Source organism: Hippopotamus amphibius, chromosome 17 (genome assembly GCF_030028045.1).
Source record: "Hippopotamus amphibius kiboko isolate mHipAmp2 chromosome 17, mHipAmp2.hap2, whole genome shotgun sequence".
Classification (NCBI taxonomy): domain Eukaryota; kingdom Metazoa; phylum Chordata; class Mammalia; order Artiodactyla; family Hippopotamidae; genus Hippopotamus; species Hippopotamus amphibius.
The window spans coordinates 24,709,889-24,727,639 of record NC_080202.1 but is presented as its reverse complement, the minus strand read 5'-3'; the positions used below and the strand labels follow the sequence as shown (position 1 = coordinate 24,727,639).

The 17,751-nt window shown below is 36.0% G+C and overlaps 2 protein-coding genes across 4 annotated transcripts in view; both read left to right on the top strand.

Annotated features, from left to right (window-relative positions):
* VMP1 (vacuole membrane protein 1) overlaps positions 1–17,751 on the top strand; it is a 107,751-nt gene that overhangs the window by 17,913 nt on the left and 72,087 nt on the right. For all 3 annotated transcript variants that reach the window (XM_057714289.1, XM_057714287.1, XM_057714290.1), the window contains exons 4-5: positions 681–771; positions 2,728–2,838. In XM_057714289.1, coding sequence (XP_057570272.1) covers positions 681–771; positions 2,728–2,838 — 202 coding nt within the window. The remainder of the gene's footprint in view (positions 1–680; positions 772–2,727; positions 2,839–17,751) is intronic.
* Positions 6,007–6,493, top strand: LOC130839806 (40S ribosomal protein S15a-like). Its single transcript, XM_057714292.1, has one exon. The coding sequence runs from the start codon at positions 6,065–6,067 to the stop codon at positions 6,401–6,403; it is 339 nt and encodes a 112-aa protein (XP_057570275.1). The 5' UTR covers positions 6,007–6,064; the 3' UTR covers positions 6,404–6,493.

Sequence of the window (17,751 nt, the reverse complement as noted above, 5' to 3'; positions counted from 1 at the left end):
CACTACTGATAGTTTGAGCCAATGAAAAAGGACTCTTCCATGGAAATTGTGTTCTACCTTTAAATTTAGTACTTGTAAGCCCTATTTCTGATATCAAAAGAGCAAGTTGAACTTTGCTTGCCTTAATCATTTTCTGGTTTACCTTTCTAGGTTACCTGTAATAATACCTTACATTTTTATTGTACCTACAGTTTACAGAGTATTTTGTAACGCTTTTTAGTTCATTTGATCCTTATAGCAATTCCACAAAGAAGGTAAAATGAGTATGTGATCATATGGTTTTAAAAACGAGAAACAGTCAGCAGATTGGTTGAGTGTCTTACTCAAAGTGCAGTACTTAAGAGACTCTGATCCAAGTCCTCTGACTAAAGGCCAGTGCCCTTTCCATTGTATTAGAATGCATGTCCCAATTAGAAGTTGGGGTATATATAGAATTAGTTTGGGGGCATGGGAAAGGCTACAGTGGGGTTTCTAATAAGAAATTAAATTCTATACCCATGTATAGACTCCCTTCTGCACCCCAAGACACTGTAGTGTTTTAAGAACAGAAGAACTCAGTCCAGCAAGTACCACTTCTAAAGCTGAGCTAAGTAATCTGATGGCTTCAATAAGAAATGTTTTGAGAGTGATGAGTCCTGAAAATGAGATTGTGACATAGTTCATATTTTTGTGTTTTTAAGATTATGGCATCGTCAAAGCGTTGTGGTATCTTTTTTACTGCTGCTTGCTGTGCTTATAGCTACGTATTATGTTGAAGGAGCACATCAACAGGTAGGAGGTTTGGCACCTCTGTTTCTGTTCTTGTACCTTCCTAATCACAAACAGTTTCAAAATGGAATTGTTATGGGTTTCATTGATTTTTTTTTTTTTAATTTATCTCCTAACTGGTATCTTAATGTCTTACAAATTTTAAGGTCAAATATTAAAAATATTCTCGTGGTAGTTCATGGATGCTCAGCATTTATATTTGGTCATTCCTTTTTACCTTTAAGGATTTAAATATAACTTTCCTGATAGTGTTTAGTCAAAGCAGCATGAATCCTTTAATCACTACCAGAGTCTTCATATTTTTTATAACACACTCCTGTGATCCAGCCAAGCTGATATACTCATCCTAGATTGAAGGTTAGGTTTGTTTTGTTTTATGTTGTTTATTTCAATAAATTAATTTATTTATTTTATTGGCTGTGTTGGATCTTCCTTGCTGCACATGGGCTTTCTCTGGTTGCAGCAAGTGGGGTCTACTCTTCTTTATGGTGCATGGGCTTCTCATTGCAGTGGCTTCTCTTATTGCAGAGCACAGGTTCTAGGCGCGTGGGCTTCAGTAGTTGGAGCACATGAGCTCAATAGTTGTGGCTCACGGGCTCTAGAGCACAGGCTCAATAGTTGTGGCACATGGGCTTAGTTGCTCTATGGCATGTGGTATCTTCCTGGGGCAGGGATCGAACCCGTGTCCCCTGCATTGGCAGGCGGATTCTTACCCACTTTGCCACCCAGGAAGTCCCGAAGGTTAGGTTTTATATGTATAAAGTAGGGGGAAGTTCACTTGCCTGTCATCTGTAAGTACAGCATAAATGAAAGGAAAATAAGACATTTTGTTAACAATTTTTGATAAAATAGCAAAACATTAATGTATTCTAATAGGAAATAGTTCTAAAGTGGTATCATTTCATCTTTTAGAGCAGTTTACCTCTGAATGCATCAAAATGCTAATAGTGATTATCTCTGGGGGATGGAGATTATGGGTAATTTTTTTTTTCTTTGCGCTTTAATGTGTTTCTAGTTGTCTGTAATAAACATATATTACTTGTAAATTAGAAAACAATAAATGGCATTAAAAATGAGGGGAGCATCATTTTACTTCTAATCAGAGTTTTTATACTTATAAATGTAGTCTTTTATATATTTTTAAGAGGGACTTCCCTGGTGGTCCAGTGGCTAAGACTCCGCATTCCTAATGCAGGGGGCCCGGGTTCGATCCTTGGTCAGGGAACTAGATACCACATGCATGCTGCAGCTAAAAATCCCGCATGCCACAACAAAGATCCTGCATGCCGCAGCTAAGATACGGCACAGCCAAAATTAATTAATTAATTAATTTTAAATATATATATATTTTAAAGAAATCTGTGTGTGCTATTAGGAGTTTGCAGGGAACTGGCTTGATGAATTTACTCTCCAATGTGAGAATCTAGAATCTAAAATCTGGAAATCTTCCAAGTCCATATCCCAATGGACTTCAGTTTGCTCTTGCTTGAAAAGCATCTTGGTCTTAAATATACAAAAATAATTTTATTCCCATTTTTGACTTGGAAAAACAAGAATACTTTCTCGTTCCAAATGTTATATAAATAACTGCCTGTCTCTTACCACTATATATTATTATGCTTTTATAAACAAAATTTTTGTAACTTTTAAGTATCTTTAAATTTTTTATTCTCATAGTTATCAGTAATTTGCATTTTTCCTATAAATGTCATTGTAGTAATAGGACTTTTAAAATGTAGAAATGAGCTTTATTTCAATTACATGATTTCTTTTTTTTTGCCATCTCTGTTACTACATATTAGAGGAATTAGGGCTCTCCAAGGAGCTTTTAATCTTAATACTTTTTTTCCTATTGGAAACTTAGTTGGCTTATTTTATTTTTATTGTAGTTGATAATACCACATTTCTGCTTAAGAATTCTGATTTTGTTTTTTTCACCTCATCCCTTTTGTTTTTCAGTATGTGCAACGTATAGAAAAACAGTTTCTTTTGTATGCCTACTGGATAGGCTTAGGAATTTTGTCTTCTGTTGGTCTTGGAACAGGGCTGCACACCTTTCTGCTTTATCTGGTAAGAATAACTTTTAATAAGCGAGATTGAAAGAGATTATGTTTTAATTGGTGCTTTTACTTCAGAAGTTAAGATTCTAAGATTTTTACTTAATTACCTTTATGTTTTATATGTATTCCAGTCCTCAAGTCAGTGCTCTAAGTTGGATTTGAAATTCTGTTTTGTTTTTCCTTTTGGATTGAGAATTTAAAAAGAGAAGGGAAGAAAAACCCTTAGGCAAATGAGATTGTTTACTTATATTAATTCAGCCAGGGAATGGTTTTTCCTACCGAATTTTGGAATAATGGTTTTCTTGCTTGTGCAATTGTCTTTTAATAGTTGAAGTTACTTAATTGTACAAAATTCCATGTGAGGCTTAGAATTAATTTGGACAGTTGTTTTCTTTGTTAATTAGCAAATGAGAAGTGGTGTCTTCCCTCACATCCTCTAACACCATGTACACAACTGGATAGTTATTTTGGTATTCTTATTGAATGCAGTTAATGAAGTATTTCATGTGTAGAACTAATTCTTTCTTAAACTCTTTTAAATCAAAGTATAAAATGGACCCTTCCTAAAAAATATTCTTTTTACTTCGTTGAAATGAGAGAGATAAAAGGTAGGTTTTCTCTGGGCATTTGCAATCTAGTGAAATAATGGCAGAGCCAGGACAAGCAAAACATCTAGGGCACAGAATTTACATTGGTACTTTTAGGGGCATGGAAATGTGGGGTTGATGAACGAATGCCTCATTAAATTTTGTGCCCTGGATTCCTCTCGTTTCCCTCTATTCCTGTTTCTGGATAATATATTGAAAACAGTTTCATATTTGAAAACAGCTTGCTCTTGCTGGAGAAAACAGGTGAAAAGTTGTCACAGTAGTATTAATTGCTGAATCAAGTTCAACAGTGCTAATACTTCCAATCTCTATGCTTTAGTGAATTCATTTCTGAAGCAGATATGATAAATATTAAGAAATGATTATTCAGAATGCTGCCGAATAAATGGTCTGAAGAATAAGTTAAGAATTAATCTATAATGCATAACGTCTGTGAGTTTATGGAGTTTAAAACATGGAATTTTAGAATTCCGTTCATGATTGCTTGCTGATTTTATCCCAGATAGAAACATAAATCCTAGATAAGTAACCCATATCAGTGTTTCTTTAATAACTACGTTCTAGAAGTATAATGCTATACTGGAAGTTGAGGCAGAGGGGAAAAAAAGGAATTACGGGTTACAGGTTACCTTTCTATTTTTTTTCTAGACCCGTCCTCTTAGATTCCTTGGGAAAACCAGATTAAGGAACTCATTTGTAGCATTTGATTAATTTGGAAGTATTTAAAAAGCAACCAAGATTGTAGATTCTGCTGAATCTTAAAAGGGATTCTAATGAACCTTATAAATCCCATAATAAATAAGAATAAAGAAATTTGAAACATGAAAGTTTCATGTTTCCTGTTTCTTTTCATATCCTTGAGAAACCTTTATAAAATGGCATATATAAAATGTGTTGATGTGAAAACGTAATTATTTTAGTTCCATTGCTCCATGTATCTGTTAAAGGATTTAAAACTTATAAATGAGCATTTATTACAAAATTCATTTGAGTGAGAAGTCAAGTCTTTGTTTCCATAAGCTAAGTAGTTATTTCTGCCCTGATCAGAGTGCAGGTTTAAGGGAATATTGCTAGATTTTCACAAGTTTAGAAGGAATTCTTCAAGAACTATTTGAAGGAAAGTGTCACTCTCTCATTATACTCAGGGCCATATATATTATACTAGTTAAGCAAGTGTGGAGATAAAATCAAGGAACACCTGAAACTGTGTTGCATTATACATAAAAGCTGTATAAAAACATTGTGGTATTATCATTGCTGCTAATAAACTGGGGTCCAGGGTTGATCAGGGCATGTTTTTCAGCATTAGGTTAATTTGATTTTTGTTTGTGAGTAGCATTTAGAATTATTTTAAATGCCCTAAAATTAAAAACAAATGAAATAACCTGATCTGTATCTTATGAATATATAGTTCTGGCTGTAGTGTGGGTGATAGATTGAAGGTGGGAGAGAAAATGAACAGTTAATGGTAATCATTCTGAGGACACAGGCTTTCGTGGAGGTGGCGAGAAGTATGGAGAGGAAGGGGTATTTACTGAAAAAAAGAATATGCAGAGAAACTAAGCAGAATGAAGGCAAAAGGTGGTATAAACCTTTAATATTTCAAGAGAGTGGTTGGAGTGGCAGTGGCATTGGATGAAATAGGACAAATCTTAGGGAAATTTTATACATTTAGTATGCAGGAAGAAGGAGCCAAAGATAACTGTTGGTTTTTTACTTAAATGAGACGATTTTGATACCATTAACTGAATAGAAACCTATTGTGCAGTCCCTTGTTCCTTCAGTACACAGTGTAGGTTCTGAAAAGAGAAATTTAAAGAGATAAAGAGATATTGTAATTATGTTGCAAGGTAGATGAGATCTTCACCTGATCCCAGTGGGTTCCTGGTGGCAGTGGTTGGATGGAAAGAAAAGGGAAATTTGTAAAGGACTAAGAACACTTTCTTTTCCTTTATCTTTTTAATTAATAGGCTTTATTTTTCAGACCAGTTTTAGGTTTACACAAAAATTGAGCAGAAAGGATAGAGTTCCCATATATCTTTACACGCACACAGAGCATTTCCCTATTTTCTTTGTGGTTTTTTTTTTTTTTAACTGAGGTATAATTGACGTATAACATTATATTAGTTTCAGGTGTGCAATGTAATGATAGTTTCCCCTATTAGTAGTATTAATATTAGCCTTTTCACAAATCTAATGATTAAGTAGTGTTATTCCCCTATTATCTTGCTTTACTGTAGTACATTTGTTACAATTGAGGAACCACTATTGATACGTTACTAACTAAAGTCCATTGTTTACATTAGAGTTCACTCTGTTTTATAGTTCTGTGGGTTTTGACAAGTGCTTAATATTATGCATTCTCTATTACAGTGTCACAGAATAGTTTCACTTCCCTAAAAATACCCTGTGCTACACCTATTTATTCCTACCTTTCTCCTTCCCCCTACCCACAAGCCCTTAGAAACCCCTGATCTTTTGTTATCTCTATAAGTTTTGGCTTCGTCCAGAATGTCACAGTTGGGATTATACACTATATATCTTTTTCTGCCTGCCTTCTTTCACTTAGCAATATGAATTTAAAGTTCCTCCCTGGATCTTTCCGCGCTGCCATCGTGGTGCGCACGAATGTCCTGGCCGATGCTCTCAAGAGTATCAACAATGCCGAAAAGAGGCAAGCGCCAGGTTCTTATTAGGCCGTGCTCCAAAGTCATCGTCAGGTTTCTAACTGTGATGATGAAGCGTGGTTATATTGGCGAATTTGAAATCATCGATGATCACAGGGCTGGGAAAATTGTTGTGAACCTCACAGGCCTACTAAATAAGTGTGGAGTGATCAGCCCCAGGTTTGATGTGCAACTCAAAGATCTAGAAAAATGTCAGAATAACCTGCTCCCGTCCCATCAGTTTGGTTTCATTGTACTGACAACCTCAGCTGGCATCATGGACCATGAAGAAGCAAGATGAAAACACACAGGAGGGAAAATCCTTGGATTCTTTTTCTAGGGATGTAATACATACGTGCAAATAAAATGCCTCAGAGGACTCTGGTGCTTCCCTCAGTCGTTTTGAACTTTGTACAGCAGGGTAGCAAGAGCATCTGCAGGAGTGTACAGCCTTTGTGTTAATTGGTGAATGCTGTTTCCTTGAAGTGCAAGAAGATTTTGACTTGGGATAACTTTCACCATCATCCTCATTGCTCACCAGAGGAGGGTGTGTTTGGCCCTGGATGGTTGACTCTGGGTTGGGGTCCAGGGGGTGAAGCAGTCCCTTTCTGGAGTCTTAAATTAACCCTGGAAGGAGTGGTGCCTTTCCTCTTTTTAGCTTGACAGAATACACATTTCATGCCCTAAAAATATGATACAGTTACAGTTTCCTGTGTACGAGCTCATAAGGAAGCAGCTGACTAGAACCCCACAGCCCACCAAGGCTCATCTCCAAGTAAATCTGGATGGCATATCAGGGACATTTTAGCAATATGTGTTCATAAAATGTTGTTTTAAAAAAAAAAGTTCCTCCCTGTCTTCATGGCTTGATACCTTATTTCTTTTTATTGCTGAATAATATTCCATTTTCTGGATGTACCACTACAATTTGTTTATCCATTCACTTATTGAAGGACATCATGGTTGTTTCCAAGTTATGGCAATTATGAATAAAGCTGCTGTAAACATTCGTGTGCAAGTTTTTGGGTGTATGTAAGAATTCAGCTCATTTGGGTAAATACCCAGGGGCATGATTTGTGGATCATGTATGTTAATTGGTGATATATAGGAAAGCAATTGACTTTTGTGTATTAACCTTGTATTCTGCAACCTTACTATAATCACCTAATAGTTTTAGGACTTTGTTGTCGATTCTTTAGGATTTTCTGTATAGATAATCATGTCATCTGCAAACACGGTTTTATTTCTTCCTTCTCAGTCTGTATACCCTTTCTTTTTTTTTCCCCTTGTCTTATTGCATTAGCTAGGTCTTCCAACCTGATGTTGAATTAGAGTGGTGAGAGGGACATCCTGCTTTGTTCCCAGCATTAGTGGGGAAGCCTCTAGTTTCTCACCATTAAGTATCATGTAGCTGTAGGTTTTTGTAGATGTTCTTTATCAAGTTGATGAAACTCACTTCTATTCCTAGTTTGCTGTGAGTTGTGTGGTGGTTTTTTTTTTTTTTTTTTTTTTTTTTGAGGGTTTTTTATCATGAATTAGTGTTGATTTTGTCAAAAGAACACTTTTTCAGACAGTAGTGATCAAAAATGGATAAAAGGCCAACATAGCAAACAAATTCAGTATGTAAAGGCTTGAAGAGCCACATGTTAATGTTAAAAAGAAATACAAAGAGATACCCAGCATATGCCATTTCCATTTGACCAGATTACCTTTAATTCTTAGATTTGTTAGTTCTTAGACACAGGATTCCTTCCAGGTAGGAATATATCTGTGAAATGTGATTGTGTCTGGAAAGTCCTAATTACACCTTTCATTTATGAGCCCTTATATAACCCTCACTTAGGTGACGTTAACAGTCTCATGTCACACATTTTTGCACTGATGAAATAGGCACCCTTTCCATATACCCATATACCTCAGTCAAGAAAAAAATTAACTATAATAGGAGAGAAGTCTGGTCAGAAATATGACCCTTCATTTGACAATAACATACAGCAAAACAAGTGAAAAAGAAACTGAGTTTAACAAAGGGAAAAGATTTAATTCATTCTTGATCATGGTTCTCTTTACTGGAAATTATGGCTTTAAAGTGAAATAGGAGGGACTTCCTTGGTAGCACAGTGGTTAAGAATCCACCTGCCAGTGCAGGGGACACGGGTTCGAGCCCTGGTCTGTGAAGATCGCACATGCTGCGGAGCAACTAAGCCTGTGCACCACAACCACTGAGCCTGCACTCTAGAGCCTGCAAGCCACAACTCTTGAGCTCACATGCCACAACTACTGAAGCCCGATGGCCTAGAGCCTGTGCTCTGCAACAAGAGCAGCCACTGCAGTAAGGAGCCCGCATACCACAGCAAAGAGTAGCCCCCGCTCGCCACAGCTAGAAAAAGCCTACACAGCAACGAAGACCCAACACAGGCAATAATAAACAAATAAATAAATTTATTTTTTTTTAAAGTGAAATAGGAAAATTTTTCCTGCATAGACAAAATTTCTCAGTTAGGTTCTTCCCAGTGTAGAAGTTAACCTCTTTTGGAAATAATCATTTGGTTAATTATAACTCATTGTACAACTAAATGGTGATTGACAAATGTTACTATATTCCCTAAAATGTTATATCCTATATATCTGACTTTAAAATGGAAACGTTGTCTTGATTTCTAAGTTTATCAATCCACAATTTCATTTATATTTTTAGATATAATTGAAAAGTTTTAACTTAATTCAGATGTCCTAGAAATTCTTATCACTTCTTTAAACATTAGAAGTAAGAATAGTTGTTTGATTAAATTCAAACATTAAATTTAATGAAAATCAACAGGGAAAAATGACTACTATCAAATTATATAAATTGATTTGGGAAAAGTAGAAATCTAGTAGTTTGCTGAGAATAGATATATAACCACAAAAGAAAACTTAGATACTGTACAGGAATAATGATTGCTAACCAGAAAGGAAGAGATGAAGGGGAAAGTGAGTGGATTCCTTCTCAAGACTCAAGGGGAGTTGGTTGGGCCTCTAGGTTAGTTGGTTTGTTCCATTAATTCTAATAGTCAACGAATGGGCTTCAGGAGATCTGTTAATTCCCTGAACATTATACTTGTTATGTGTCTTTGCAAATATGCATCTTTCTAGCAGAAAGGACCTATAGTATTAGATTCTACAGACTCTGTAACCCATAAAATGTTAAGAACCACTCTTATAGGGCTTTTTTTTCTAACTATGGCTATATTAGTTTACCACTAGGTGGCATTGCTAATACGACCAATATACTATACTATGTTTGCAGTTCCTATTCTGGATAAATATGAAACCCTCAAATAAATTAGAGGCATATTCTGTTATTTATCTGTATTTATGACTACATAATACCAGTTAATTCATGTGAATGAAAATAAGTTTTCTGAATTGTTTTGCACATTCATTAATTAGTTTAACAGTTATTAGTTAGACTTTCTTTCCATTGTGGTATATATTTACATGCAGGATATACTGCCATGGCATGCCCAGTTTCATATGTAATGCCATAATTCTTTCTTTTCTTTTTTTTTTGGAGGGGGGGGCTGTGTTGGGTGTTTGTTGCTGTGCAAGCTTTCTCCAGTTGCAGCGAGCAGGGGCTACTCTTTGTTTCGGTGCATGGGCTTCTCATTGTGGTGGCTTCTCTTCTTGTGGAGCATGGTCTCTAGGTGCACGGGCATCAGTAGTTGTGGCTTGCGGGCTCTGCAGCATAGGCTCAGTAGTTGTGGTATGTGGGCTTAGTTGCTCCGCAGCATGTGGGATCTTCCCAGCCCAGGGCTTGAACCTGTGTCCCCTGCATTGGCAGACAGATTCTTAACCACTGTGCCACCAAGGAAGTCCCCATAATTCTATCTTTTTCTCTCATATTTAAGAATATGCAAGTGATGGAGGGTGATTTTGTTATGGGACTAAAATCTTTTATTCCTATCATGGGAGGTAGGTAATAAGGCATATTCAGAGCTGAGTTTAAATGCATGGTCAAATATTACTAACTCTGTGATACTTGGCAAATATCTTAACTTTTTAAGCCTCAGTTTATTCAACTGTAGATGGGGATGGTAATAATAGTACCTATCTCATCAGGCTGTTTGGAGGATTAAATGAAATAAAGCATGTACCCTTTTCAGTTCAGTGGCTAGTATATAAGATGCTCAATAAATGTGAAGCGACTATTTTTATTATCATTTTTCTTGCTCTGATTTTATTTTTAAAATAATAATTTTCAATTTACATGCTTTAGCTATTATTCATAAGAAATTATAAGCACCAATTCCCACAATGGATTTTAATATAGCAGTATGTAATACCACAGTTGAAAACCACTGATTATAGTTCCATTTTCAGTGATGATAGATTAGGCAGTCTGGATCAACTGTCTTGTGAAAGTATCTTAAAAACATTGATAAAATTTTAGAACGTCTGTTTAAAGGCACCATGGAGATAAAAAGAGAGCAAAGAATTACAAGGCCAACATCTAGATTAAAGGGGAAACCCAGAGAGGTGAACCCAGTCAAGTATATGCCCTAATAAACCTTCAGGCTTTGGATTGGAACCTTGAAGGGGCCACGCTTTAAACATAAGGATGAGCTAGATACAAATCAGATCATACAAGGACTGACCCTCAGGCTTAAATCTTAAGTCTGGAGGAAAATAAAATCATCACATTATATTAAAAAAATAAGTCTAGCACTCAATCAAAAGTAATCAGATATCTGAAGAAACAAGATAATTTGGTCGAAACAAGAAATAGTAGAAAAGATCCACAGGGGATCTATTTAATGAAGTTATTTAGATGTGTCCTTTAATCCAAAATCAATGTGTTTCAAGGAAGTAAAAAACAAGTTTGAGTATTTTAGCAGATTGAAAACTATAAAGGAGAGCAAGTGGAAATTTTGAATTAAAAAAACAGTATCTGAAATTAAGAACTCAGTTAGTGGACTTAAGTAGACAACAGCTAACACAGGACTAATAAACTGCAAAATTGGCCAGAGAAAAATATCCAGAACAAAAAAGGAGAGATGGAGAAAAAGACATACTATCTTCAAAGGAACTTCAGTAAGACTGGATTTGCTGTCATTGACTTTTTTTTTTTCATAGATGAAGGGCAATTTATTTTTCACAAGAATAGCAGTAGCAAGTCTATCTGGTTTTTTTTTTAATTGGTATAGTTGCTTTACAATGTTGTGTTAGTTTCTGCTGTTCAGTAAAGTGGATCAGCTGTATGTATATATATACCCCCTCTTTTTTGGATTTCCTTCTCATTTAGGTCACACAGAGCACTGAGTAGAGTAAACGTCAGCTGACAGTGGAATATCTTTAAGGGCTAAAAGAAAATAACTACCAACAGAAGATACTCAAAGTGTCCCATGAACAGTATAAAATAAAGATATTTTTGGAAAAACAAGTAGTTTGCCACCAGCAAACATGCTGTAAAGGAAATACTAAAAACTGTTCTTTGAATGGAAGGAAAGTGATTCTAGATTGAAGCTCAGAGATTCAGGAACAAATAAAGATTAAGAAAAGGGTATATATGTGGGTAAATTTAAATTAAGATTGACACCTGTAATAGATGTCTATTTCATGAGCTAATTTTGCTTAGCAAGTAGTGCAAATTTACTGATTTCATTTGTTTACTCATGTTTTTAATAAGTAGATCAGATGCAAAAAAACCTTCTGTGGCTGGTAGATTTTTCTAAGATCACACCTTCTAAGCCCTCTTCTCTTGGATGCTAATTTCCAGAAATCCATTAACAAATTTATTTAGTCTTAGCATGTATGTAGCAGGTTTCCTTTCAGGCGATCCAGAACATGAGTGATCCAGGAATGCTTATTTACTAGTGGAAGTAATGCCCAGAGTAAAAACAAGTTAATGAAGAGAACATGGCTGCTGTTAACCTCTTTGATGTATCTCTGTGTTTGAATGTGTCAGAATTTTCACCTTAATAAATGATTTGACCCAAGGGGAGACAGCTCAGGGGCAGCACTTTTGCTGTAAAGGAGCCAGATGGTAAATATTTTAGGCTTTGCAGGCTATGCAGTCTCTTTTGTAACTCCTCAGATCTGTCATGGTAATGAGAAAGCATCCAAGGACAGTGTGTAGGAATGAATGTGACTGTTTTCCAGTCAACCTGTATTCACAAAAACAGGTAACAGACTGGATTTGATCTTCAGGCAGTAGTTTGCTAACCCTTGCTCTAACTCGTGGGATGACCATACTATACCAGAAGCATATTGAGCTTGGGAGCTTTAGTGAGCTAGTCACCCTCTAAGGATTTTTACATGACATGTTATGCATTTGATTCCTCCATTTGCCAGAGAAGAATTATCACTTCTCTCTTCTGGGTTGTAATATTAGACTTAACATGATGTTTTAGAAGATAATATAGGGACTTCCCTGGTGGCGCAGTAATTAAGAATCCGCCTGCCAGTGCAGGGGACACGGGTTCAATCCCTGGGCCAGGAAGATCCCACATGCCGAAGAGCAACTAAGCTCAAGCGCCACAACTACTGAGCCTGCGCTCTAGAGCCCAAGAGCCACAAGTACTGAGTCCACACACCGCAACTACTGAAGCCCACAAGCCTAAAGTCCATGTTCCACAAGAGAAGCCAACATGCTGAGAAAGCCCACACACCGTAACAAAGAGTAGCCCCTGCTTGCCACAGCTAGAGAAAGCCTGAGCACAGCAACGAAGACCCAATGAGGCCAATAAATACATAAATAAAAAATAAAAAGATTAAAAGAGAAAAGATAATATAGTTGTGCGAGTGCTTTAGTGGTCTGGAAGACCATCAAGGGGGGTAAAAGAAAACTTTTCATGAAGAGAAAAGTAAAAGAATTTCTTCCAGATGAGCTGCCTGATGACAGCAAAATTTAGTTCTAATCTCATGTTTTAAACCATCGATGTGTGCAATTATTAAATACCAGTCTTTACAACAGCACTCATTTTGAGAAATAATTTGTAGATTATGTTTAGATTGTTACAGACAGTTGGGAGAAGTGACAGGGTAATTTCAGTGACCACCTTAAAATTATTTCCCATTACTAGAATATATTGATTCATAATATATTCATCATAATAACCTGGTAAACAATCAGATTAACAAAAACAGGAACTTTGGTACTTGATAATGAGAAATACATCTCAGACATGCTCCTTATATGCATGTACATTATTATTCCTCAAGTTATAAGACAACCAGATGATTTAAGAGCCATTTGTAAACTATGTGTTCTGTTAATGATTATAAGGTCTGTTCTTTTTAACAAAGAGAATGAGGCCTTTGGCAAGAATTCACAAGTAATGTGATACATGAACAGTTTTTGACACTAGGTGGAGCAGTTTCCTGGAGAAAGGCTTATGAAGCCTGTATTCCTTTCAAAATGAGCCCAGCTCTTAGACAAAGAACTCTGAGAACAAAAACTATCAACAATCATTAAAATATGTTAAAGGCACTAAAATATTGAGCTATAAATAGAAGGCTGAATATATTTTACAGATAACTTTTCTTTTGGGCATATATTTTAACTATAGAATTCTCTCACCTTTGGGGATCAAAAATGGGAGGGATTTTCACATTAGAACTGTTCAATCTAGATGACAGTTGGTATGTAGAAAAGTTTGGGAGCTATTCAGTTACATTGTAGAATAGATCAAGTTTTATAAGAAGATATAACATCAAGGCATTATCATCTGAATGGTATTTATGAGTCATTTGTTTAATATGACCATTTTAGATTAAGAATATAGTTTTATAGATAAAAATCGGTAGTTTAAATTCATTGGAATTAAAAGTTAGTGGATGTCAAGGGTGTTTTAAGTACCATGAGAAACCATGACCATAAAATTGTAAGTTTAGAATGCAGGTATCAGGTGTAAAAATAAGGTATAAATGGATAAAGAATTCTACTTAAAAACAAAAACAAAAACAAAAAAAATGACCATTTTAATAGAAAAAAATTTTGGAAAAATAAATCTTGGCTCTTTGTTGTAAGTATAAGGAAAGTTAGTTGTGAGATATTTGCCCCTGTGTAAGATTCAGAGGTCTGTTTCTGCCTTAAAGTTTATTTCATCACTAAAATGGGGTAAAAATTGTACATTTTTTAAGAAAAACCCAACAGCTTGATTACTGTCAAATGTTTATAGAACGTCTCTGTCTATAGCACCCTGTTTCCTTTAGACACAAGTACTTTATATCATGTGTATAGTACTTTATAGTACTGTTTTATATATGCACCTAAAGCTGTTTCTTACACTTTTTGACTCTTGACTCTTTATTGCCTAAAGTAAGTGTTATTTGCATGGATGTAGTTTGAAGTGAAATAGTTAAGCAGTTTCAGTAAGAGAACTATTATAGTCATTGTTTAATGCCATGAGGTGGAATAATTATTTTAAAAATTGTTAGCCAACCTCTTCACTTTTTTTCCTGCTTGACTTCTGATTATTGCTCCATAGCTTACCTGTCTATTCCTCTGTAGGACAAAAAAAAGGAAGAAATTGCCAAAAGTAAGGTTCTGATGTGACTTAATATTGCTCTGTATAGGTATAATGACTCTGGCTATAAGCATGCAGTGACTCAGGGCTCTTGCGGGAAGACCAACAGGCCCTTCTTAGAAAAGATCTGTTTGCCCTTTTTTTTGATGAGGGCATGATCAGCTATTCTCCCTGTGTTTCCCCAAGGAATGACTCATGTATTAACTCTTATGAGCATCACCACATCAAAAGTAGAAACCAGGGTCTCCAGGACACAGGCCTGGATTTTCACCAAACAGAAGGGTATGCACAGACTGACTGACTTCCTGCCGTTAAGTCACTATTTATTAATGTGTACTTAAATGAAAGCTAAGAAGATTCAGTTAGGTGAAATCTGTTCTGTTGGGTATATATTTTAAACAATTTATAGCCTTTTTAAAAGCTCTCTTTATAAATATGTGGTCCATTCCTCCTGAACCCTTAAATCAACTTTATGATCAAAATTACTTAGGTTCAGAGAAGAAAAGTGAAACGTCTTTATTTATGGATTGATTTAATATAATAAAAATGACTTTAAAGACAGGGCCTCATAACCTGAAGCATGAACTATAGAGTTTACACGTTTTTTGTTTTGGTTATTTTTTACTTAAATCATAACACACTTGCTACGTAACCTCACGCATTGCCGAGTTATCTAGGTTGTGCAGGCATTATCACCATTATCAGGCTTTTCATCAAATGAGGAGTGTGAGATAGAAGTCTGATTACATCTAGTAAGGTCCTAACAGATTTAGAAAGCTTAAATCCAAATTAACTAATGGCCAAATTACTGCTTTTATACATATTACACTGCATTTTATAGGGAGGGACCAGGGGCTTAATCTATAAACTCAGGACCTTCTTCACAAAAAGAATATAAACACTAAACTTCCCAGTGCCTATTTGGAATCAACAGTTTTATGCGCTAGCCTTCTAGAATTATTTGTCTTATACCATAATCTTAGGTAAGTTGTTCTCTGACTACGATGAGAAAAGCAATGATTAAAGGAATTTGAAGAGTAGAATTCCTATTTCTAAAAGCATTTCTAAACTCCCCTAAAAGTTGGACTTAAAGAAAAACAAAGGTTTTGTAAGTCATACAACCATTTGTCATCTCCTTTCATTTATTTATCTCCCAGATATTCCTAATGAATCACATTCCAGACTAACCACTGACTCCTTTTGTTCCTCAGTGAAGGAGTGTGGCAAACAAATGTTTTCCCAGTGAATCAGCACAGGATTCTTGATTTTATTACCTTTGCCCTAAACTTTCCAGACAAAACTAATTGGAAATTTTGCCTTTGGGATCTCACTTGACTTCTGTGTGTGGATGATGGATTAGGCTATGAATTGACATTACAGATGTGCAAACAACTCCAGTCTTTAGGAATGTTTTATCAGTTCTGAGGGAGCCACCTAGAGTGGAAGAATGTCTCTGTCTGCTCATCTTCCTTAGAATCCTCAAACAGGGACTTCCTTGGTGGTCCAGTGGTTAGGACTCTGCAGTTCCAAAACAGATGCACGGAACCCTGGTCAGGGAACTAAGATCCCAAATGCCACGGGGCACAGTGAAAACACACACACACCTCATACAGCACTCTTTTGTTTTTTCAATAAATTTATTTATTTATATATTTATTGGCTGCGTGGGGTCTTCGTTGCTGCACGCAGGCTTTCTCTATTTGCAGTGACCGGGGTCTACTCTTTGTTGTGGTGTGCAGGCTTCTCATTGCGGTGGCTTCTCTTGTTGCAGAGCATGCGCTCTAGGTGTGCAGGCTTCAGTAGTTGTGGCATGTGGGCTCAGTAGTTGTGGCTCGTGGGCTTAGTTGCTCCCTGGCATGTGGGATCTTCCTGGACCAGGGATCAAACCTGTGTCCCCTGCATTGGCAGGCAGATTCTTTACCACTGCACCACCAGGAAAGCCCCTCATACTGTCCTCTTAATGTGATATCATATTCTGCATCTTGGTTGATAAAAAAGCTTGGCTAAATTAGGCTCATAATTAACTAATGATCATTTTAGGTTTTCACTTTTTAAAAAATGTCCCTGGAAGAAAGGGCCCTCAAAGGAACTGAACAACAAAGTTAAAAATCCAGAAAACACTTTTCTTTAAATGAAGCAGCAATACATAGACTAGTTTGTGATTTACTAATACGATTTTTTTTCAGGTTTTAAGGTGTGACTCTCCCACACCTTTCTTACAAAGACCGTCATTTGTATTTGTGGCACCAGGACTGTTTTCTCAGGGCTTATATAGGTACTGCATTATTATCAGGGCACTACCTAGAACTTCTGTTCACTATTAGATTAGGGAATTTTTGTGTGTTACAGTTTCAGGAATGATAATTTTACCTCTAGGATAATTTTTTTTAATTTTAAATTTCTCTTAATTTGACAGAGCTAGTAGTATATTTACTATTCCTTAAAGAATGTAAATTGTAGAAGTGTAACTTTTAAAATTTATCTTAAAAGAATGTTTTAAGTTAAAATACTCTTTCCACAGATACCTATATCTGCTCTTGTTAGAAATCCTACCCCTGATCTAACTGTGGTTTTGCTCTCACCCAGACATCCTCTTGCCTGGCCAAGCACTACATCTTTCATCCTGGACAAATCAAAATTATTCCATTATCAAAACTTTGGAAAATATAGTGTAATACAGCTCATGAGACTAAGATATATGAGGCTTTGAACTGAAGCAAAACCAGATGTTCGGTATGTCACAAATAGCTGAACTATCTTGTTGACTTCACTTAGAATGACTATACTGAAGTACCCACCCACCCCAAAAAAGGACCCTGAAAACCTGTCACTCTGATGAGTGTAACTTTTCATCACAATCATAAAATATGACCTTGTATCATTAAAGGGAACTTCCATTGGCAGTAATTAAGAACTCTCAGGGGCAGTTAGTGAATGTTACTTGTGACCTGGTTGCTAACTAGGAAGTTTATAGAGCTTCCTGTGCTAGGGAATAACAACCTGGGCTGTATATAGCTGTTTAACTTCCTTTGATTACCACTGCATAGATTAAAGGACACTGTCCTTAAATAGAAAAATTAACCTTTGAGGACTATCATTTGCTGCTTTTCCTTAAGAAGTACTCCCTGTATTGATATTT

Coding starts and splice junctions, on each gene's coding strand:
- LOC130839806 (XM_057714292.1), top strand. CDS start 6,065: ATGTCCTGGCCGATGCTCTCAAGAGTATCAACAATGCCGAAAAGAGGC.